The 25,249-nt window shown below is 40.4% G+C and overlaps 1 protein-coding gene across 3 annotated transcripts; it reads left to right on the forward strand.

Annotated features, from left to right (window-relative positions):
• Positions 1 to 1,546: 1,546 nt before the first annotated feature.
• ganabb (glucosidase II alpha subunit b) lies at positions 1,547 to 24,042 on the forward strand. 3 transcript variants are annotated; one of them, XM_086105919.1, is made up of 25 exons: positions 1,547 to 1,712; positions 5,581 to 5,682; positions 5,797 to 5,905; positions 8,706 to 8,833; positions 9,026 to 9,205; positions 9,352 to 9,417; positions 12,572 to 12,614; positions 13,949 to 14,024; positions 14,539 to 14,635; positions 14,754 to 14,934; positions 15,034 to 15,187; positions 15,348 to 15,583; positions 16,946 to 17,072; positions 17,191 to 17,270; positions 18,965 to 19,105; positions 19,243 to 19,339; positions 19,447 to 19,548; positions 20,267 to 20,510; positions 20,746 to 20,810; positions 20,986 to 21,062; positions 21,155 to 21,229; positions 21,349 to 21,462; positions 21,538 to 21,647; positions 22,662 to 22,762; positions 22,844 to 24,042. In XM_086105919.1, exons 1-25 carry the CDS (start codon positions 1,693 to 1,695, stop codon positions 22,951 to 22,953), a joined length of 2,835 nt encoding a protein of 944 aa, XP_085962045.1. In that variant the 5' UTR covers positions 1,547 to 1,692; the 3' UTR covers positions 22,954 to 24,042. The 3 variants fall into 3 exon arrangements, with proteins under 3 accessions (XP_085962045.1, XP_085962044.1, XP_085962046.1); XM_086105918.1 differs by lacking the exon at positions 1,547 to 1,712 and adding an exon at positions 1,908 to 2,028; XM_086105920.1 differs by lacking the exons at positions 1,547 to 1,712; positions 9,352 to 9,417 and adding an exon at positions 1,911 to 2,028.
• Positions 24,043 to 25,249: the final 1,207 nt, after the last annotated feature.

A 25,249-nucleotide genomic window follows, 5' to 3' on the forward strand; every position in this document is an offset into this window, starting at 1 on the left:
ACTGGAGTTCCCTACCCCTGCTCTACAGGCTAACTTACTTGGACCTTCTCCGAACCCTTGAATGCAATTGTGTCAGTACTTTCTGCACAACTTGACGTTTTCTAACGAGGAGTCAAAGGCAGAATTCTCAACAGGTTTTATCAATGGATGAGCCAGTACGTGCCCGGTTCAATTTGAACTGGTATTTAAACAGTGGTCTTCATCATGCTGTTTGTATTTTGACATCATGCGAAGACACCCAAGTGAAAGTCATAATGTTAATGTTTATCAAAACGAAATAGGAGGAATTTCAGAAACTTTTCCCATTTCCTCAGGTAAATGAATTCCGTAAAAGCCTTCTTGAGGATTATTTAACAAATGAATCGTTCCAACGCTTTTGTTGTAATTGACAAGATCATTAATCGACATATTAATAGTCGACTGCGTCCTAAATTGACACCAACAGCAGCACTACTGCAACTGACAAGAGCATCTGCCATTTTCAGTTGTCGGTACGAACGTTAGGTGTCACTGTGAAAAAGGTTGAAACCTTTGTTCGTCTCGATTAAAACACTTTCTTCTCGCCTTCTCCTCTGCTCTATTCCATGATGGAACGCAATTTCCTTTTCCCAGCAAAAGTGCCAACGTGTTTGATTTGTTACACTCTTCCTGAATCAAGTCTGCATATGAACAGGAAGATCGCATTGCCCAATTGCATGAGAATGGATGGGGAGCAGTCGAAACGATCGTGATAAATCATCAAGCATGATAAAGGCATCGCAATTTATTTACAGAATATACTGGAGCACATTTCATACACAGGGCACCTTAATGTACTTCACAGAAGCACAGACAGCGCCTAAAAGCATTTACAAACACAGAAGCCAGTGACGTACAGAAGCAAAGCAGAGAAAACAAAAGTCGCTTGCCAAAATTACAAATAGAACATACATTGGCAACATTTAAACGCATTAACAGAATACTTTAAAAACATTTAAAAGTAAAGAAATAAAATTGGGGTTCTAAAATTACTAAAAGAAAAAAACACCATTAAATGTATAGAGGGGCGAGCTTTCAATCTGGATTTAAAAGTATTAACACTTGGGGCTGACTTCACGTTCAGGAGTTTATCCATTTGTGTGCAGCAGCTAAATGCAGTTTCACCATGTTTGCGTTTAACTCTGGGCTCAACTGGTGAGTTCATATTCAATCAGGATTTCTTTCATGTATTCATTAATATTGAAAATGTAATGAATTAAAATCATTCAAGCAAGCAAACTACAACAACTGGCAGCAACACCAAAATTGGAGCCTCGGGCTATTGTTTTTGCCCAAGATTAAGCACGGCCGTGACAGCAAGTGCCACATCTCAGTTACAGTACTTGATTGAGCGCATTAATACTACGGGCGACATTTTACAAAGATTTTGTAGTGACTTGATTCGTGCAACTGATCAAGCGCGAGATCTTGGAGATGACGTGTCCGTGCTTGAGAGGATACGGGCGCGTTATCTAACCTCACACGGGGGGGAAAAAACCCCGGACGCGAATAAAGTAATGAAATGAACGTAAATTTGTATTGATACGACTTAAACAATCTGTTTTGTTGGCGTTTGTATGTTTAATTCTCATCCATGATCCCGGTGGATGTTTAGGACAGTGATTGAAAATCCTTCACTTGTAAGAGGCGGAGTTGACCAGGGGCATTATCAAGATGGCTGCCTTCCCTCAAAGGTAAGACTAACGGTTGCGCGTTACCGTTGTCACGTTTATGTTTCCTACTTTGCTAAATTATGGTTTCACCCATATCAAGCCGGGTAAAGTAGTAGATGTAAGAGTAATAGCACACTTAGTTTCTGCCCATTTACAGAGCACCAGGGACAATCCTTCGCGTATCAGCGACAGCCTCGCAATTGAATTAACATCTCGTCCGTCAACCTGCGCCTTTGCTAGGAAGCTTGCTAACGAGTCACCACGACGAAGCGGAGACAACGTTTTAAATGAGGACAGCGATGCAGCCAGGCGGCCGTCTATCGACCGAATGCTTTGGGTTTGTCTTTTTGTCAAATTGGTCTCATGCGTGTGATCGTTTTGGGAACAGTTTCCCAGAAGTTCGAAGATTGGTAGCTAGCGTTGGCCATTACTGTAGCTAGATTGAATTAGAAGCGTCCTTGAATTGGTTGTTGTTTAAGGTGTTGAGTTGATTACTTGCCTTTATAGATGGCGTTTAAGATGGATATATTGAATTTGGTTTTAAAATGCGAATTTAATTTGATGTCGTAGTCAAATAGTCGAGCAGGAGTCTCTTGACGATCAGGCTAACATCCACATCCGGTGTAATATATTTTATTGATATTGAATTATTAACAGCTCTCGAAAACAAATATAAACAAGTACATGTGATTGAATGTGTGGAGTCTTAAGATATATGAATATGTATTTGGGAGTGAATTAATCCAAGAAAAGTATGTTCATTCATTCTCCGAACTGCTTAGCCTCTCACACACACACACACACACACACACACACACACACACACACACACACACACACACACACACACACACACACACACACACACACGACTCGAACTGGAATGGCTGCCTTAACAAATGTAAGCTGTTGAAGAGGCAGCTCCTGGCTCAAAAGGGAGGGCTTTCTACAATTTGGGGGTAATGGTCTGTTGTCACGAGGTTCACCAACCTTTTTAAAACTGAGCGCTATTATTCATGATAAGCCAGCAGTTTGATGCACACTTATAAAATAACAAATTGCTCATGTTACCTTTACTTAGATTATGAATAATTTGACATTCATTGATGTGATGCCACCTATCAAGTTAATGATTTATCACAATAATTCTTAACAATAACATTGGTCAACACATTATCTTTTTAAATCAGAGATGTAAGTAAACTTTTCCTATGAATGTGATTCCAAATGTGCCCTATTTTTTTTCTGTAGGACATCAGGTTTTCGGAATGTTCACGTAATAGTCAAAATACTCACATTTATGAGTTAGGGTTAGGCTTAGCAACAGGAGGATTTTATTTTAAAACGTCATAGCTATAAATTACAACGCACAGTAAAATCTATATGAGCTAAGCTTTTATAAGTCAAACTTAAAAAAAAGAAAAAAGAAAATATCTCAAAAACCTGATGTGTGAGGGGAAAAAAAGTAGATTTTTTCCAAATCCATGTCAAAAATACTTTAAGGGACACAATCATCTTTGATTAAAACTATCTATTGAGCAGTGTAATGTAACATGGTAGGAAACTGAAAAATATCAGTACATAAAATTTTTCATAAGTATCTGCAAGTGTTTACATTTTTATTTGATTACGTCTACAATATTACTGGGAAACCACAATATGCCCCTGGTCAGCTAATTTTCGAACAGACCCGGGGGCTACTCATGTGGTCCATGGGGTCTTCTTGGTCACCATAAGCACAACATACAGTAGATAGCTTATTCATACACAAAGGAAACAGTTTCAGTCACCAATGTGAACAACATTGACATTAAAGACAAGACAAATATTAAACATGGCATTTACTATATGAAACTCCTTTTTGTATTACAATAATGTGTTTATTTTATTGATTTTATTTTTTATTTAACATATTTATATATTTATTAGAGCTGTCAGTTTAGCGCGTTCTTATCGGCATTAATTTAAATGAATTTGAACGGGGTTAAATTTTTTCTCGCGAGATTAACGCGGCACACGTCACAGCAGATGTGACGTTGCTCTATAAATAAACCGGAAACAAAACAGCAAGCGCGCTCTGCAGAAGCCCACGCCCATGTCTGTCTTGCCGGCCTCGGCAGCGCGAGACACCGAAAACGGATGCTTAAATAGTTTATGAATGGAAAGTTTACTTTTAAAATGTTGCCAGATTGTTCCACTGACAAGACCAAAGTTACCTGCATGTTTTGCAGTCGTAAACTGAGCTATCATCATAGCACGTCGAGTCGGAAATACCACTTAATGGCCAAGCACACAGCTGATGGGAGTACTCCGCCCCCTCGTCTAGGACAGACGGCTGTGGATCATTTTAAAGCGAAGAAAATGGATGACGCGACGAAGAACAAATTTGCTGAAGCCATAGCTCAATGTATGGCTACTGCATGCAAGCCTGTCAACATTGTCCACAGCCAGACCCGAGCTGAAATCATTCGCATTGCGTCGAACGACTCCACTACGGATTGCCAGCGAGAGCCTCCATTGCAAGCCGTGTACAGAGATTGTATGTAGCGGAGAAGGCTAAGGTACGCCAAGCGGGAGAAGACACTTCAGGAGAGAAATAAGAGACTAGGTTGATGAGCCTCTGGTGAATAAAGAGCAGGTAGCCTGTTGAGTACGATGTATGCCACTGACGCGATTGTTACTTGTTTGGAACTATTTTGTGTGGAAGGTTACAGTGTTCCGTGTCCATATAAATAAAGGGGGTGGAGCTTCTCTGTGTTCGTCTGACGGCGACGGTGCGCTGAGGCACGTCGAGAGTTTAGCGGTGCAGTGGTAGCGACCACGCTGAAAATAAAACGGTTTCCAGTGTTGTCATCGAACCAAGTGTAGTCATCCGAAATGATGTCTACACAAAACCGTAGAGAGACTTCCGCGCAAGAAGGACCAACAGAATCAGCATAGCCTGATTGCTGTGTTCAAAGCATACTTGAGAAAAACTAAGTATGCAACCATGGCTTAAATCCACCATAGGCTGAGTACTAGTTTACCTTAGATGCACACTTTATAATGTTATATTGCTCTGTTTTGATCCCATAAAAAGAGCTGTTAACGGAACTGTTGTGTGACAAAATATTTTTTTCACGGTTGTTGATGGACAGTAATATTGTGTGAGAGATTATGTATGAATAACTGCTCCAAGTGAAAAATGTTCATGTAAAATTGAAAATCGAAATTGTTTCAGTAAATATTTGCATTTTGCATATAGAAAACTGATCCATGATTCCATGTTGATGAGAGCATTAAAACGGGAAAAAATAGGACCAAAAAAAACATAAAAGGAAATTCAGAAACGATAAAAATGTGAGTAATCACCTTTAATTTTTCAAGTTAATTTGAGTTATGACAGTTGCGTTTTTAATCCGATTAAATATTTTAATTGTTTGACAGCTCTAATATTCATGTCTTATGTAACTTTATGTACATTTTAGCTGTGTGTGTTCAATGCGCTGCATATTTGCACTGTGGTTGAGAGAGGAAAGTAATTTCATCTGTGCTGTATGTTACACATAGAGCATATTTGACAATAAAAGCTGACTTGACTTGAATAAGGATCGTGGTGATCAATGTGCAAAGTGTTGGCATACAGAGTTGAAGAAATATTAGCATTTCCCTACCAGGGAGAAATTAAAAAAAAATGCCGTACAAAGACAGTCATTGAAGGACTGTGAAAATGTTGTCCAGAGTCCTAAAATTAGGAACTTTGCGATCTAGACAAAATCCTGGCAGCAGCCTTTGGAACTAGTGATTATTCTAATGGCCTCTTTGTTCAGTATGCTGATTGTTCTGACAGAATGATCGATTTCATTGCTTAATCCATCTGGCGCTTTCTTTCCCTTCATTCCCTTTGTAGGATGGCACCTATCTTGACACTCTGGCTAGCTGTGTGTCTCAGTGGTGCACTGGCTGTGGAGAGAGCCAACTTCAAAACCTGTGACCAGAGTGCCTTTTGCAAGTGAGTTAACATATCGAATAGAATTATGGAAGCGGAGTATACTCACTCGCGTTTAAATACACGTCCCTCCTTTTGAGTGAGACATTTGTGCCTTCTCTTTGACTTTATTCATAGACGTCAGCGAGCATTGAACCCTGGTGAATCGCCCTATCGAGCCCTACTAGAAACTATGGAGCTCACAAACAGTAGGCTCACCCTGCAGCTCAAGAATGACAAGAACAAGGTACAGCACCCACAGTATGGCAACACGGTAAAGACATTGTAGCCACCCCGGCCATCACATTAGGCACACGTGCCAAGAAAGGATGCCCTTGTGAGAAAATAATGCAGCCTTTTGTTTTCATCTACCAATATCTTTCCTATGGTGGTTGCAGCTTGAATTGACATTTATCTTATACTAAGACATGCCTACAAATATTTTTTTTTGTTACACTGTTTGGCTTTGTGAGAGAGGCAAAATAATAGAAACACCTCTCAGTATGACGCGTGCCGCTTAAAACTACAGTAAAAAATAAAACATCTACAGAGGGCTGAACAATTTCCAAAATGAATCCAATTAATCTTTTTTTCTTCAATATTGCGGTTGCGATTTAATATGCAATTCTTTTTCAAGGTCCTAGTCCTATGTATATTTAAGAAACACGAGCAATAAGGTAATCTGTTTTACAATAAACAGTATCAGATTTATTATACATAAATGTTTTGGTCTTATGGGTTATGCATATGCTAAGTTAAAGCCACATGAATAAATATGAACGTTCTTGAGCTCATTCACTCCCAAAGATATATTTATGTCTTTTCACACTCCACACGTTCAACCCCATATACTTTTATTTTTATTTTTAATTTTTCCAAGACTTAGGGTAAAACAAAAAAAAGGGGGGTCTAGATTTGGCTGGTATTGAATGAGTTATTTATTTTTTTAAATCAACTTCAATTAGAGTTGACTTACTACCATAATTTCGGGTCTACAAAACGCATCTGATTAAAAGTCGCAACAGCTAAATTTAGCCATAAAACAATTTGCACATACATTGGCCGCTTCATATTAATAGCTGCAGGTCTTCATGTTATAATATGGGACATTTGTAAAGACACATGTCCCGCATCATGGATTTTTACAGGGGAACATATGTACGCCATTTGCAGCAACAAAATGTTAATATTTTGTCAATAATTCATTTGATAACTTCATTTGTTTTTATGGACATTTATCAGCTTTCAAAAAATAATCATAAAAATAATATAGCGAGCCATCATGTTCATTTAACACATCACTAGTGAGTTGTATGTGTGTAAATGTTGGACTAGACCGCACAATGATATACAGTGATCCCTCGCTATTTCGCGGTTCGTTTATAGCGGCTTCAGTGCGTCGGGGATTTTTTTCAAACTTTTTTTTTTTTTAAGTCCGCAAAAGGGCCGCGAGAAGCAGCGAAAGTCAGCAAAACAACAGCGAGTCACATAGAGCAACATATACAGGACTACATGTATATGTTTACTGTATTTTGTTATTCATAAACTAACCTAACTCATACATCCTCTTGTTTTATGTTGAGAGGGAAGAAATTTCATCTGTACACATACAGCACATTTGACAATAAAGTTGTATCCAATCCAATGTTTAAATCTACTAGTATAAAGCATTAAGTCATGTCAATGACTTCAAAATTTACTTCTACATGCATGTATACCATTCAATTTGACCTTATAAATATTATGTACATGTACCTATATGGAGGGGGGTGGGGGGTCGTTACTTCACGGATTTTCGTTTATCGCGGGTGGTTTTGGTCCCCATTAACCGCGATAAACGAGGGATTACTGTACACGTACAGCTTTGCCATATAATTTCTAGCCGGTACTGTGAAATAAGTCTACTGAATGAGATTCCACTTTTGATGTGAAAGATGCAGTGAGAGATGGTCTTTTCATCTCACAAAATACACTTTGGAGCACAAGTTTACCAGGAAGTGCGCCATACTGCACCACGTCTACCATTTCATTTCATCTACACACACAAGGACATTGATATAATTAATATGCCCTCGTACCCTGCTGCTTTGGACATGTATCTCAGCGGCTTAATTTACCAGCGCGTACTCCGTTTCCGTTATGGACATAACGCCCGTGTTATTACAAAAATAATGCAGAGTGGCATGGGCCTTAAGTTCAGCTCTCATTTCTTGCTTATTATAAGTACTCTGCGCGGTAATTGTTTTCACTATCCCTAATTCTCTTCAAACAGTCTGCTCCGCCCTTACGTGTGCGCACTCCAACTGCAGGTGGCTCATTTGTATTTAGGATGAGGGTGGATTCAAGACAGTTTCATTGGTCCACTTTGACGTGTTCCGTAATTTTGTTAGTCAAATGAGACGAAACTCCGTCGAGAGTTTGGGTGAGTGTATTGGCGGCTTGAAACTCATCAGTAAAATTTCATAAATAAACTGTATTACATTAAAAGCCGCAGGGCTCAAAGAGTGGGTAAAAAGTAGCGTGAAATACAGCAAGCACTTTGACTTGTTGCCTCTGAAGCATTCTCCCCACAAGGTTGGCATAAAGATTCATCACTCGGTAATGAATCGGATTACACAAATAATGCAGACAAATTAAATTCATGACAGAACATGTAAACTTGGACTGCACTTCTGAAGCACTGATCTTATCTGGACATTATAAACGAATGAATAAAATGAGAATAAATAGTTAACCAACCAAAATGAAGCATCGCTCCCCTCCGCAACCTCTTTCAAACGATAATTTGCAATGTCCATTTGAATTTGATAAATTGTTCATCTCTAATCAACACGACTAAAATAATGCAATCCTCAAAAGGACATTTCGTTAGTTTGCATCTCTAAATGTGATTGAAGCGCATGCCGTAAAACAAAAACGGAACAAGTCATACCGATTGCGGGCTTATCTGCTAACCCGTATGAAATATCAACATGAATATGATTAGTCAGGATGCATATGCTATGCAGCATTCCAATTCCTTTGTCTTCTCTCCTGCTGGCTTGTAGGTGCGTCTGCTCCTGGAGCTCTATCGTCTCCAGGGAAACATAACGAGGGTGAAGATTAATGAGCTGAAGCCGCTCAAGCCTCGCTACGAGGTCCCAGACGTGCTCATCAGAGAGCCGCCTACAGAGCCGTAAGTGTCTCATGGGTCGTTATCTCCTGCGTGTTGTGGGAGCGTTTGGCACGGAGGTGACGTCTGTCGCAGCATTCCGGTTCAACGCTGAATATTTCAATTCGGTTTGTGAATTGAGGTTTCATGATCCCAGCCAAATCCTCTCAACTTGATGTCTGCATTCTCTTACCGTTCTCATTTTTTCCCCCCCAGCCTGTCTCTCTTGTCTCAGGACGAGAACGGAGTGGTTCTGTCCCTGGGGGCAGAGTCTCAAAGGGTCATTGTCAGCGCACTGCCCTTCCGATTGGACATTATGGAGGGGCGAGATGTGCTGCTCTCGCTAAACTCGCGTGGCCTTTTGGCCTTTGAACACTTAAGGATACGCAAGGACACGTGAGAGACCACGCTTACACACACACACGCGCGCACTTTGACAAATGCCTTAACCACACAGATACTTCAGTCACTGGTTTTGACTACATTCGTTTTTATTTGACAATTGTCTGACTCGTTCTGTCCTCTTCTCCTTATCGCCCTAGTTTCTCCTATTTAATAACTGGCACATTGGCTAGTGTGTGGAATAATGTCAAGAGTGTTTTCTCTAGGTAAAGAAAATGCTGTGTATCATATTCCTTGTACTAATCTGTAAATAGCAACATACTCATAGAGTCTCTTTAAAGAAAAGTCCAATTTTAAATGAGGCAAAAGGGAAAGTGTGGACGGTGTGCTGTTGATGGGTGGTGTTTATGTGGCTGAGAGTACAATGCATTTGCTGATGATGGAATTTCCTTCAAAATGTCATAATTTCCCTCTTAGCATAGTCGAAATCATTCAAGGACTATAGAATGGGATCTTTTTTACATCTTGTATCTTAAAAAAAAAAAGAAATCATTCCAATTTATGAATTCAGTAAAATTTAAGTTTGCATGGTGATAGTTTATGCCATTCTTGTTCAGTCATTTAATTTGAAACGAGGGATTCAACTTGCGTGAGCTTGTTGGCCTTCGTGACCTGCCACGTACGAATATTGACAGGTCTGATTTGTTATTATCGTTAAATACATTCAAACATGTATACATGGTTACAGAAACTGAAATGGGCTTTTGTCCGGTCCCATAGTCAAAAGTCGACTTTGAAAAATTGCCAGTGTAGTAAACGGCATCACTGTTAAGATTATTCCAGAAACGTCTCTACTCTGTACCTAAAAAGTATTTCCTCTCGCTTGCTGTGTCAAGGTTTGCACTTCTGGCTTCAAGAATAAGAATGCATTAGTCTAGAATGCACACACCGCCAATGTGAACAGGTTTCCTCTTTCCCAACCCCATCAGGCGCTTTTCCCTTCACCCCATTCCACATCAAAACATCCTTGCTTGGCCACGGTTGTTTGCTTTTCCATTACACTTTTTCAGAGCCAAGCGGTTACAGTGGAACCACTTTTCAGAACCATCTTGGAGTTGGTTCAAAAACGCTGGCCTTCTGGCGAGAGTGGGGGGCTGTATCATCGCTGCCATGTGATTGGCCGACAGCGATAGAAGGAACTTCGCTGCACATGCCCACGGTTTTACACGAGCGAGACGCACCCGCCCGCCGGCTGTCGTCAAAATCATAAAAAGACGGCATATACAATAAACATATTTGTGTTTTACATCAACCGTGAATCATATTGACAATGTCATATAAATTAATGGAGAAATCTTGGGTAAAAATGTCCACAATCTCACAAACCCCTCGACACGTCCCATTCTTTTGAATGAAAGTTCTCCAGCCGTAGCTGGGAGTAGGGTTGTCACACGTTTTTACAATCGACTAGCCTATCGAGTATTCCATCGATTACTTTAGGAATCACGTCCATCCCACCTCCCTGTATTTTTTTTTTTCCTCGAACCAGCGACAATGTCCTTTAAATAAAGACACCTCTGCACAAAATGTTTGAGTTTGCCAAACTTGACGATTGAACACGAAACCCAACTTCGAACTAAGTAAGGAACATTTGAATACGGATTTTCAAGGGTCTGGTTTCATTCAAATTCTCAAGTCCCTCTCTGCCATTAATGGCTGCTCCATCCGGCAGACATGAGGACTCTGGGTCATGCGAGTGTTAAAAAAATGAAACAACAGCGACTGTCACCTTCGCTTGGTCCTCAGTCGTTTTTATGACGCATATCCCACAATCATCACGTTGCGTTACAGTAACACTCAGAGACGAGCACTGTTAAGCCACGTAGATGGCGCTTTGGAGCAACCTATGCTAAGTTAAGTTCGCTAGACAAGGTTGAATACACACGAGACGTGTTTATAATATTATGGTAGAACCCCACTCGCTGCGAGACGCACAGTTAAGTTGATCCCGCCACCATCTTGTCTGGCGCCTGATGTAATGGAAAAGCAAAAGAAGCAGTGAGATGTGGTGCCCGGGGCCAAGTGGAGTGGTGTGTTATGGGGCTGTTGGGGGCTAATGGAATCGCGGCAATAGTGTGCTGACTTGCTTCCTAACCCACAGCATCTGCATCACCTTTTGATGTGTAATTATCTTAAGAATCATCTGTTGCCTGGATGCTTCCTGGAACACATCAAGCAACCCCACAACTCAATTTAGACTTTCCAGATTGACTAAATACACATGTACAGTGCTGTGAAATAGTATTTGCCCCCTTACTGATTTCTGTGTTCTTTGCATATTTATCACAAAGTTTTCAGTTCATCAAACCAATTTTAATATCACACAGTTTACCCAAGCAAATACAACATGTGGTTTCTAAACGACAATTTAATGTATTAAGGCACAAAAAAAAAATCCCAAACTACCTGTCCCTATGTGAAAAAATAATTGCGCCCCTTGTTGAATCACAAATTAACTGTGACGAACAACCGTTTTGGGAAAGCTGGCAACAACCTAGCGCCACATTTGTTGAATCAAGAAATCACATAAATAGAACCTGTCAGACAAAGTGAAGTAGGCGACAAGAAACAAAAGCATCATGCCACAACTTTCTGTAATTGATGGCACAGTGAATTCTGCTGTCGACCAGAAAATCCTGCCGGAGAACATCCGACGATCATTTTACGCCCTCAAACTCAATCGCTCTTGGATCATGCAGCAGGACAGCGATCCAAAACACCAGCAATTTTGGAGAGTCCAAACCAAAATCTGGATTTTAATCCGATTGAGATACTGGGTTGTGACCTCAAATGGGCAGTTCGTGCTAGAAAGCCCTCCAAAATGGTGGCGTTGAAGCAAGGAGAGTGGGCCAACGCTCTTGATTTCAGTTATTGCTGCAAAGGGTGGCACAACCCATTATTAGGTTCATGGGTGAATGACTATTTCACACAGGGACAGGCGGGTTTGGATTTTTTGTGTGTGTGTGTGTGTTTAAATAAATTAAATTGCCATTTAGAAACTGGATTTTGTACTTCCTTGGGTTGTCTCTGTGTGATATTAAAATTGGTTTGATGAACTGAAATCTTTGTGCGTGATAAATATGCCAAGAACACAGAGATCGGGAACGGGGCAAATACTTTTTCATGGCACAGTATAGATAGCGGGAAGAATCCTCACAATTTTCTGAGGTCCTTTTACTGTTCGAGCACTCGTTTTGATTATGGTGTGTGCTGTCATCCTCTGTGTTTGACCCATTTTCCCCAAGTTAATTACACTGTAATGTACGGTATATCTTCAAAACAATGTCCTTTCCAAAGTGACATACTTCTCTCTTTTGTCATATCCCTTTCTATGCTGTTGGATCTTGTGCCATGGAGCAGGCAGGCAGACCGAGAGACTGAGGAGGCAAATTTGGAAGATGAGGTCTTACACACAAATTCAGTCATACCTACGGGTCGTTTAATGCCAAACCACTCAGTCGGTACACCCGGGCAGATTTTGATTGAAAGTGAAACTTGGTGTTTGATAGTCACGCCGCGATGCTAAATGTCAAATTTTAGGTCGATCAGAGCGGGGTTTCGGGAGGTACGGCCCGTCGAATTTTGACGTTTTTGGCAAAAGGGACCGTGGTTGCCTTCCTTTGAGCCTTTGTATCTCAGAAACTACTGGCTCAATCGTCACAAAATGAGTATTGTTGTGAAGGGGATTCCATTTGGAAGATTGGTGCATATTTTCGTAGCTTTACCTTTTGACCTATACTTTCACATTGTAAATCACGTGACCATAACATTTTTTTCATCAAATGTAATCTCTTACATTTTCTGTAAAACAGAAAAGTTTCAGAAATGTTTTTTTTTTTTTTTTTTTTGGTAGAGCTGCATCAAAGTACCCTCATATTTTCATGCAATATTCATCGAGAGTCTTACGGTATGGATACTTTGACTACTTATTGGTGTTCAACAATTTACATTTCTGAAACGTTTGTTTTTAAGAACACGTGAGGCATATTTAATGAAAAATGTCAAGGTCAAATTATCGGTCAAAAGATGAAGTTACTAAAATATGCACCAGTCTTTGTGGAAGTTGAGGGGTTCGTTGTTTTTCAGTGGATGGCTCTTCTTTACGAATGACAGATGGAGAGATGGAATCCTTTAATGCAGTTTATTAAAAAGGAGAAAGAAAAAAAAAAACCTTCCCGGAAACACAAAGCACTTCCTGGTTTCCTTAACCAATCAGATAATATCAACATGAACTTGTTTAAGCAATTATTAAACCGAATATAACCTATGTAACTGTAACACAAAAGAATATAATGGTCAAATATAAAATGGAAATAATTAATAATTTAACATAAGCTTACATTTGTAACGATTGCAGATTTGGAATCCTTGTTGAAATCCATTTCCAACAACATTCCTGCTTTGTGAAGATTGAGCCATTAGACCGACTGACCCAGGTCTTGACATACGGTGTAAGGGATCAAAGAAATGCAGCCACGTCCCTTTTTGCTGAAAACATCAAAATTTGGGCCGCAGCTCTTAAACTCCTGCTCCATTTGACCTCAGATTTTAGATTCAGAGTTGTGCCATCATTATAAACAAGAGTTTCATTAAAATCTAAAATATGCTTAGATTATTATAAAAACTTTTTTTTACTTTAAAAAAATGTTATTTGGCATGGAACGACCCCTCCTGCAACTGTATCTGAAATAAATACTTCTGAATAAGATGTTACTTCTTTCCCCTCTCACCTTACAGGCTATGTTGGATGAAAAAGATGAAGAGGGCATGTGGGACGAAACGTTTAAATCATTTACAGACACCAAACCAAATGGTAACTGTCAAATTCTTGTGAGTCAGAGCACCATCTACACGGGCACACACTAAGGTTAACTGAATGAACTACATGTTATGTTTATAAATGCAACTAAAATTAACTACAATTATGATGGAAATGTCCCTCGTTTTCATCTTTGTCAATTACTTTCATACTTGAGCTTTTGGGGTTTTGTATTTGATATTACGGTCAGGCTGTATAGAAGAAGGCATTGAAGTTTACTTTATCACACAATGCTTATTGTGACACCCTTTTTTAATCTTACACTCAACTAGTGCCCTATTAAAAAAAACACTACAATTAATAAACTAAAAAAAGGCCTTTTCCCAAAAGTAAAGACAATTGACAACAAACATGCTTTAAAAATGAGTTAAGACAAACTGAATTAGAAAAAAAGAAAAGAAATAAATACCTAACTCTTGTAAATTAGGGTTTATAAACCCCAATTGAGCCTAGTTGACCCTCTTAAATGTTCCTTTTAAAAAAAAAAAATTCTGCAATCACATTACAGGCCCAACTGCTGTCGGTCTAGACTTTTCATTGCCGGGGGTGGAGCATGTCTATGGTATTCCGGAACACGCAGACAGCCTCCGACTTAAAACTACAGAGTGAGTTGCAAATAAATTCTATATGAATATGCAAGAAGTAGGTTTGCTCGAAAGTTGCTTATTCAGTGCTGGGGTTCCTGCAGGGGCTAAATATATTTTGTGTCTCTCCACTTCTCAGTAACGGAGATCCATATCGGCTCTATAATTTGGACGTATTCCAATATGAGCTGGATAATCCTATGGCACTTTATGGTTCCGTACCTGTTATGTTGGCCCACAATGCACAGCGGACAACAGGAATGTTTTGGCTCAATGCTGCTGAGACCTGGGTTGACATTAGCTCCAATACTGCAGGGAAGGTTTGTGCCGGAGGTTTTTCAGAACACAAAATGCTGGTGTGTGAGTGTTGATGAACTAGTTGCCAATTTAGCCAGATGCGTTCATTTGGTTCTCTTCAGACTGTGTTTGGGAAAATGCTGGATTACGTGCAGGGCTCCAGTGAGACCCCACAGACTGATGTGCGTTGGTTCTCTGAAAGCGGCATCATTGATGTCTTCATAATGCTTGGCCCGACACCAAAAGATGTCTTCTCGCAGTACGCCTCGCTGACAGGTACTGTAAAATTATGTCAACTGCCATGCAATGATGATTCCTAATGGACAATCTTACAAAGTCTTAGTATGACTTCATTGAGATTTCGTTTTCCTCCCAGTATGAATAACGTTTCAATCCGTTTTCACTTGGATCCTCAATGCGTTGTAACTTTGGTCAGGCACCCAGGCCTTCCCTCCTCTGGCCGCACTGGCCTACCACCAATGCCGCTGGAACTACAACGATCAGGAAGACGTACAGTCAGTGGATGCTGGCTTCGACGAGCATGACATTCCCTATGATTTCATCTGGCTTGATATTGAGCACACGGACGGAAAACGCTACTTTACCTGGGACACCAACAAGTTTCCCACACCCAAGGAAATGCTTCAGGGTCTCATGGATAAGAAGCGTAAGGTATGGATGATTGGCCCGACAAGACAATCGGAGCTCATATTGGCGTTTAAAGGATCATCTGTTTTCAGTGAACCCCCGTCTATTCGGGGGTGACGGGGGTTCCAGACCGACCTGCAATAGGTGAAAATATGCACTTTAGAGAGGCTTTAGAGCAGGGGTGTCAAACTCATTTCACACTGTGGGCCACATACGGCCTCGGTTGATGTCAAGTGGGCCGGACCATTAAAATTATACCGTACTCTGCTATAAATAACCAAAATAAGATTAAGATATCCTTTATTTGTCCCGCAATGGGGAAATAATGTCTTACCTTTGTTTTGATCCAAAGAAGCACAAGAACATTAGGAAAATGTTGAAATAGAATGAACATATCTTTTACAAAATATTTCATGAAGCACCTTAGATTTCCTTCGACAAATGTGCAATTTACTTTTATCATTCACATATATGCATTGCAACCGATCCCTCTGATGGTAAAAAGGCACAAAACCTTTAACAAGTAATTGGTATTAAAAAAATATCGTAATGCATTTTAAGATTGAACGAGATTTATAAAGAAAGGAATTTTTAAAGCATTTACACATGTGCATATAAAATCTAAATGTAATCGCTGCCTACACCTTACAAACTAAGGAGAGTGCTATTAAATGTGTTCAGAATAAAGTATCCACATGTACTTGATAGGGTCTGCTATGTTGGGTCTGTCTCAGTCACAGACTGAGACTGCGGTTGTCTTCTTCTCTGATCAAAACAGTGTGTTCCCTAGCGGATATTCCATCAACTGCACCTTATTAAAAATATTTATTCCGTGTCTTTGATGCATTTTTTTTTTCACTTTTAAATGATCCTGCGGGCCTGATCGAACCTCCTTGGTGGCCAGTTCCGGCCCGCGGGCCGTATGCTTGACACCGCTGCTTTAGCGAGACCATTTACAACAGCCCAACCTTTTTTGACCAAAGATCTACTTTTTGATCGGTCCATTACTGCACATGCGCGCATACACATGCACTTGCACACACATCCCATGATGAGCAACATCTACAACGGCCCGAAGATGAACGAAACAGAAAAATTAAATAGACACACGAGTTTGTGAAAAGGAAATCACTGCCTTATTTAGTTTTTTTCTTCTTTAAACTTGATCAAATCAGAGCTGGCCAAGAGCAGAGCAACAGCCGTCCGCCTTTCCCAAGAGCCAGAGCAGAAAAATAAGCAAGGTTAACTGTGATATAACAGGGGAACACTACTTTGCTTTCACTGTCACTCAGAAAATTAAAAAGATCCCAAGCATCTCAATGCATTGTCGAACCCAAATGATTTTGCTCAACATTTAACAATAACTTCCCTCTTTTTGTATAATAGATGGTAACCATTGTAGACCCTCATATCAAGGTGGACAGCAGCTACAAGATCCATAATGAAATCAAGTCTCAAGGTTTCTACACAAAGAATAAAGATGGTGGTGACTATGAAGGCTGGTGTTGGCCTGGTAAGACACAATAATAACATGGAATGAAAATTGGCTGGCGGTACACAAGATATTTGATGATGAATCTTGCCAATTAACCATGCCTTGTTTTGTGTTGGACTTGAATGACTTTGCTTAGGCAGTGCCGGTTATCCAGACTTCACACGTGAAGACATGAGGGCTTGGTGGGCCAGCATGTTTGCCTACGACCAGTATGAGGTGAGACCCATGGCCGCTAGAATGATGTTTAACAAAGGGCAGTGACCTCGGAGTCAACTAATGGAAACGGTGGTACCTTGACTTTTGAGTTTAATTTGTTCCTTGAGCACCTAGTTACTCCACTCATCTTGTGAATCAGCTCTCCCCATTGGAATTAGTGGAAATGCCATTCTTCATCACAGCCCCACTTCTGGTGCGGGTGTGTTTAACAGTATAATACAGAATACAGACAAATTAAGGGTTTCACAACTAGGTGACGCAGCAAACTGCACTAAAATGAGTCAATTTTTTGCATGGGATAAAGCATAAGTACCGATGACTATTTTTGCCGAAATGTTTCTAAAACTGACATAGATGAGAGTCATTAGTCTGTCAATAGAATTTTGCATTGTGTGTTATTAAGTATAAGGCTGAACAATAACCGAACTCGTGGCAATGCAGTGTAGTAAAATGTAATTTTCAAACTGAAAAGGCTGCAGTATCGATGAAAAAAGTGCTTCTTTTGCGTCACTTTGTGAAGCTATATTTTTAGACCTATTTTGTGTGTGTGTGGGGGGGGGGGGGGGGTAAATTCAGTGCTTAACAAGTCCAAGCCACATGTTTATATAAATTATTATTTCATGGAAAGCCTAATATTGATGCAATCTGACTTGGTTTGTTTACGCAACACTTGTTTGGTAGAATTTTGTGAAGTTGTCGTCGTGAAATCTTAAAAATTGAAAGTTAGTACTGTATTAATTCCACAACAGGGTTCCCATGGGTCCTTAAAGTTGATACAAATCCATAAAAAAATAAGTTGTAAAATTATGTTCTTAATTGTCCTTAATTTTCAGGGAAAGCTTCTAAAATCTGTAAAAATCCTTAAAAAACATATTTTTATTCGAAAATAAATTGAAGTTTATTTTCTAAATTTTAAATTTTCTTTGTACTTTATTTGAGATTGAATTCAAGTTTTTTTTGACATACAGAATGTCAAATAAAGGGTTAGCTGATTGCCCCTAAAAATAAAGATGTGCCCTTTCTTTGGCAGCAATGATTTGAACACCAGCTCAGTGATATGTGGCTTTCTGTTCAGCCCACATATTGCTGAGCGGGCATCAAATCCACCGTGAATCCCCTGCTGAATGGCGAAAAAGTCCTTACAAAATGGCTAAATTAGCCCTCAAAAGTCCTTAAAAGGTCCATAAATAAAAAGCAAGTAGGAACCCTGCACAACCATAAGTGAAGTTGATATATCAATTCACTGTTAAATTGCCTGTATTTTAACATAGACCTAACCGATATAACCAAATCATTTATACATCATAAGCCTGATCTTGTCTTGTAATAAAGAATGATTCATTGCTTGGGTTTGTTTAAAAATATATGGGACGTGGACCTTGAAAAACTAATGGTATATTCAATCGCAATATTAAAGGGAAAAAATTTGCAAATTCGATTTTTCGAAACTGTTCAGCCCAAATGAAGCTCGTAGACTTCGCTTTGCTTGATGTTTAGTTTGAGAGCAAAGCTAAACCACAATGTATATATTTTTTAATTCTTCATCATCTGTTGAACTACGGTACTACTACTACTTGTGATGTGAACTAACAAAGCAGAAGTAGTAGTCAAGGTACCATTATACATTTAATATCAAGGGTTGCATAGGTAGAGTATTTTTCTGAGCCAGTTTTCTGAGCCACTGTTCTCTCCAGGGCACGATGGAGAACTTGTATACATGGAATGACATGAACGAGCCTTCGATATTCAACGGGCCCGAGATCACCATGCACAAGGACTCGAAGCATGGAGAGTGGGAGCACCGTGACCTGCACAACCTTTATGGCTTTTACGTGGTGAGCATCAGTGCTTGCAGCGTTCACTTCCAGACAAGGCTTATCGAACATTAGCTTAGCAAGATCATCACTTGTGATTGAAGATTTGCATGTGCCATTTATAGACTTGCCTGTCTGAATTGTCATGTTTTTTGCAGCAAAAGGCCACAGCGGAGGGCCTGATCCAGAGATCGGGAGGGGTCGAAAGACCTTTTGTCTTGACTCGTGCCTTCTTTGCTGGGTCACAGCGCTATGGTAAGCCTTCATCTGTTTTCATTGCCCTTCACCAAACCTTCTATGACTGTTCCTGAGGCAACAGGAGTCAGTGCTTGTGTGTTTCAACGGTGTTTGCGCATCTCTAGGTGCTGTGTGGACTGGCGATAATGCTGCTGAGTGGAGTCATCTAAAAATCTCCATCCCTATGTGTCTGAGTATGGGTCTGGTGGGAATAGCTTTTTGCGGTGGTAAGTGCCTCCGTTTCAGGTCATCTTTTAGAAGTATTTGTCCTCAACAAGGTGCTGAAAGGCCAGCATGTTTAACTCTGAAAGGCTCTCTAGCAACAAACTTGAAAGTACAGTAATCCCTCGTTTATCGCGGTTAATGGGGACCAAAACCACCCGCGATTAACGAAAAGCGGCGAAGTTGCGACCAATTAACATATATACTGTAGGTTTAAAAAAAAAAGTCCGCAAACGGTCCGTGAGAAGCTGCAAAACTACAGCGAGTCACATAGAGCAACATATACGGTACTGTACTCCATGTACATGGAAAAAAAATATATATATTTTTTATGAATATGTTTGAGAAAAATCCACGATAAACGAGCCGCGAAATAGCGAGAGATCACTGTATTTCATCAGAGGAAAATGATTTTATTTACAAAATGCAATGTGCATTGTTGGAATGTCACTGCAAAGCGTGTGTGCATGTGCGTGTGTGTGCGCGTGTGCGTGTGTGTTTTAAAATGTAACTCCCCAAAAAAAACTAGGACGACCAGGAACGAATTAATGGCATTTGGATTCCATTAAATGGAAAAAATTGATCCGAGATGCAAGTAAATTAAGCTACAAGCTTAGGAAAAGAAATGAATTTAACTTATAATTAAAGGAACCGCAACATTAGTATTTGGTTGTATTATGATTCGAAAGATCCTCAATTATCTTTGCTCATCTTGTCTTAAAGCTGATGTTGGAGGTTTCTTCAAGTCTCCCAGCTCAGAGCTGTTGGTACGTTGGTACCAGACAGGAGCCTACCAGCCCTTCTTCAGGGCCCACGCCCACATGGACACCACCCGTCGTGAGCCGTGGCTCTTCGGCCCTGAGAACACCGCTCTGATCCGGGAGGTTGTGCGCCAACGCTATAGCCTCCTGCCGTATTGGTACCAGCAGTTCTACCACACGTATCACACTGGGCATCCTGTCATGAGGTGAGCATTTAGTACGGTTGTAAATACTTATACACCACCTGATTACATTTGAATTTATCGTCATAGCTTAGTTCGGGTGTTGCGTCGGACATTCAATTTTAGGGTGGACATATACTTTTTGACCCTCCCTCCTTCAAATAGCCGATAGAATCGTCAAGCAGCTAGCTCTCTGCTAAGAAGCAAAACGACAGCGGGCCCACGGTGTAAGATGACTCTTGACATTGTTTTTTTGTAGGCCGCTGTGGGTGGAATATCCTCAGGACCCTGCTACTTATACTCTGGAGGATGAATTCTTGATTGGTGAGAACAAATGGCAAACTATAAATATAAAATATAAAAATATAATCCTGCATAGTTTCACTGCGTTATTGAAGTTATCTCCAATGATTTATGAAATAAGTCAAAGGACCCCGAATCAGTCAATCTTTCGGTAGTGTTGTATAAAATGTGCTGTACCATACCTAATTTGCTGCAGGCGGAGACTTGTTGGTGCACCCCGTCACTAAAGAGGGGGCCACTGGTGTAACTGCTTACCTGCCAGGAAAAGAAGAGGTACGAGAAAAGGTTTTCATGCCCTCAAACAATTCCTGTCAACTTGGTGGTGCCCGTCATGTAAAGTCTGAACTGAAGCATGTGCCTGTCAGGTTTGGTTTGACATCCACACCTTCCAGAAGCACAATGGCGGCCAGAACCTGTACATTCCTGTTACCATGAGCTCTGTAAGACGCACACGCACGCACTTAAGACTATAAACATTGTCCATGATTGCTTCTTAAAAAGTGTACGTTTTGTTCCTCCAGTCATAACTCACCAACGGTGTTTTCTGTCTTCACGTCAGATCCCGGTTTTCCAGCGCGGTGGCTCCATTATTCCCAGAAAGCTTCGTGTGCGTCGATCTTCCTCCTGTATGGAGCACGACCCCTACACCTTGTATGTGGCTCTTAGCCATCAGGTATGTCAAATCACTGACACCACGCTAAACAGCTTGCCACTTTGTATTCAAGCAAGTGTTGCGTTTTTTTCCCAGAGAGCGGCAGAGGGAGAACTCTACATTGATGATGGACACACTTTCAACTTTGAGAAGAGGGAGTTCATTCACAGGAGGCTGTCATTTGCCAACAACAACCTCTCCTCTGTGTGAGTGTCAATGAACACAAGTGGAAAAAACCCCCAAACAAATTAGAAGAATATAAACTTGGTGTTAGTTTAAAAAAAAAAAGCATTGCCCCATGAAAGGCATCCCATGATTTCATCATACTGGAATGAGAACTACTTCCTGCTTCTGTTTCTAAGAATCATGGAAAATATAGTCTTACTAGCCTAATGCTGCAGTATGATTGAATGCGAGGTGAGTGTTTCTGGCTCCGCATTTCCAACGTTACAATGTGGGACGATGTCAGCGCTATTTAGTTTCGCATTCATGTTCACGTTCTCATTCTTATCCGCATCCATTTGCTTGCAGGCGTCTGTTTTCTTCATACCGGAACTAGAACTACTTCCTAATTCTGTGTGTCCGAATCATGGGAATTGTAATTGTATATGCCGAATGCTGCGGTCAGATTGAACGCGAGCTGAGAGTTTCCGGTGGCGCGTTTCCAATGTTATAATGCGGGACCGCGGGTTAAACGACAATAGCTGCTGGGACTAATCCAAAAAGTATTTGGAATGGTATGTGCATTGACTTGTTTAAAGCTATTGAATTGTAAGCCAGGATAGCATATAGCACTAGCCAAAGTAATAAAACAACCACCGGTCACCAGATTGACTGGTCATATTGAAACTTTTTTTTGTCAGAGGATATCTCCTGTTCTCCTTTCAAAGCATTGCACGGCGAACAAATTTCATGTCTGTTTTGAACCGAGCATAATAGCGCTAAAGCCATTAACTAGACGTGGTACAATTAGATGAAACTATTTAACATACAATGCCTCACGAGGATAATGCGCATTACAACCCGGTGCGCCTTATGGATGAAAATGCTTTCACATACTCATTCAATGATATTGCGCCTAAGAATACAGCGCGCCTATTGATAATCGACAGATTCTAAATAATATCTGCAAATTTCTGGATTGAATCTGCAAATCATGAATATGCTTTGGAACACCGCTGAAGGTTAAAGATTTTAAATGAAATGATCATGGCCTACAGAAACCTTGCTCCAGAGGCCCATTTCTCTACCCTCTCCACCATTGAGCGCATCGTCATGGTGGGGGCTACTAGGCCCACGAAGGCAACCCTGAAGACGGCCGGTGAGTCCTTCTCTTTCATTTTCACATGCTATTTGCGTCAGTTTTGTTTTGTCACTTTCATTTTTGTTGTGCCTTTCTTAGATGGTCAGATGAGCCAGCTCGAGTTTGACTTTGATGCCTCCATGTCAGTCTTGACGCTTCGCAAACCTGGCATGAACGCAGGCACCGACTGGACTGTGATGCTACAGTAACCAAGGAGACAGCGGAGGAGGAGCCGGAGGAAAAAGTGACTGAAAAGAAATGCGCAACATGATTCCCCACTGTGTAAATTAGAACAAATGCGTAACACTTCCAAACACGTGTATACATACACTCACGCACATATTTCACTTATATATGTCAAGTGTTCGCATGCACCCCACACTCTGAAGTGAAAGTCCATACACCTATGGTCCCCTCTTTTGTGTAATGTTGGAAATTTTAACATCTGATGTTAATAATTAACAAATAAATTCATACTCTATTGAGCCTTTGGAGTCCAGTTAAACCGATAATTGTCAAAGCAAATGGTCCGCCTGCTGATGTGTTAAAAACTGAGGTTATGTTTTCATTCCAATATGTAATTTAGATTTTTAGGTTTTGCGATATGAAGACAATTGATCCTGCTTCTTACCTTTTCAATTTACAGTTAGCATTTTTCAGCATTTTCATAAATTAGTGACAGATGAAGTTGTGTACATGGAAGTAATTTTATTCGCTTTGGTAAGGGAACATTTCAATCATCTCCTGCACAAAAAGTTGTTCTTTTAAACAACGCGCTTCTTGGTAATAGGAATAATTTTGGCTACTGAACCACTGACCTGTATGGGTCATTCTGTTGAAGTTTTCCTTCTTTTTTTAGTTATGTTGGCATTTTCATTTTCTGTTTACTATTTTTTTTTAATGCACTTGTAACAACCCAAGAGTTTGAAGTTCCATCTTGAATCCAACATTTCCAGATTTTGTGTCTCTCAATTATCTTAAATGTAAATCTGAAAGGTAGACACCTATTTGTTTCCGGACTTCACCTTAGAAAGGCCGTCCCTACGTCAGCTGCGGTGCCCAAAGCTAAATGATCATTAAGTTTGATTTTGTCCTGTTCTTTCAAATTGTGTCAATCTGATTTTGTATTGTTTTTATGATTGTAAATGTTGCTGCAATGTTGGGGAATTCAACTTGACACAGTGGAAGTGAAGGAACAGACTCACTGTCAAGAGTTGTCAGATATACTTTAAAAGATGTGACCAAGTGAAAATAAAATGACCAATTGTGGTAGAGGACCACCATTGCTTTGTATCCCATGGATCAACTATTTATTGATAGGATTTGATTACCACCTGTCTGGACCTGAAAGCAAAGGTATTTAAACAGTCTGTAAATAATTCTGCGCGCTAACCTTTAACACATTGATGGAGGGTGGTTGGTGGCGGGTGCACTTGCGCCGTCCTCCGCGTGTTCGTTTGAATTCGGGCTGAGTTGAGGTGTGAAATCAGGCTGGAAATGGAGAAGTTCTTGCAAGAAGTTGAGGACTGAACGTTCAGGGCACCAGTGTGATACAGACAATGGCTGTGATCAGGGCACTAATACGCAGAAGCAACATCTCAAGACAAGTCTTATACATTCTAAGCAGGGCCCAATTGTTACTTCACTTTCGGTTTCCTGATGACTGTTCTAATGCTTTGGTTTTATTCCCAAAGTTGTTCCAGATGTTTTCCTTTGACAAAAAACATAACTGAACGAATAACATAGCTAACTGTTGCAACACTTTAGTTTCTCAAGAAACTGTTCCTAATACTGACATTTAGGAATAACATAATTGTTGTAGCACTTTTGTCTCCAACTGGTTGGAACAAGACTGTAGGTGTGAAACTGCAGGCCAGCTACGAGATGCATGTACAGCGTTGTTTGTCTTTGTCTGCAATAGGTGTTATCATTATTTTCCGTCGCTCAGGCAGTTCAAGTCGAGGTCACACAATAGTCAAAGTATATCTGTCCGCAATGTGTCGTTAAGCTAAAAATACAAATGGCTAAATAATGGCTTCAACATCTACTGTACAAAAATGTAAGTCATGTTGGTAAAGAGTGAAGTCTGTATTCTGCTCATATTTAGTCATGCTGTATAACCTTCCCATGCCCACAGCGTAGCTTGGCGTCCTTGTAACAATCATGTCCTAGAATTGGAATACTCTTGTATTATTCCTCTCTTCTTAGTTAGATTTGATGGTTAAGGTGTTGTTCCTCTCTGTGAGTTGTGTTTGTTCAGACACTTGAAAGAAACAATGTAGAATGCTGTTGAAGGCATTTCCTGCTCACTGTTTACAATCACCTTTCGTGCCCCTCGACCCTCACCACTTTTAGCTCCCCCCCCCCCTCCCTCCAGAGGACATGTTTAACATCAAAAGAGGAACTCTTATCTCAAGTATCTGTGTTCCTGCCATCACACCAAATGGTGGGTAGTGGGGGTCTGGTCTCCCCTCACCACTCCCAACTTCTTCCAGCCACACCGGG

The sequence above is a fragment of the Hippocampus guttulatus genome, chromosome 2, assembly GCF_054856545.1.
Source record: "Hippocampus guttulatus isolate MCC_2025c chromosome 2, RoL_Hgut_1.0, whole genome shotgun sequence".
In the NCBI taxonomy this organism is placed as follows: Eukaryota; Metazoa; Chordata; class Actinopteri; order Syngnathiformes; family Syngnathidae; genus Hippocampus; species Hippocampus guttulatus.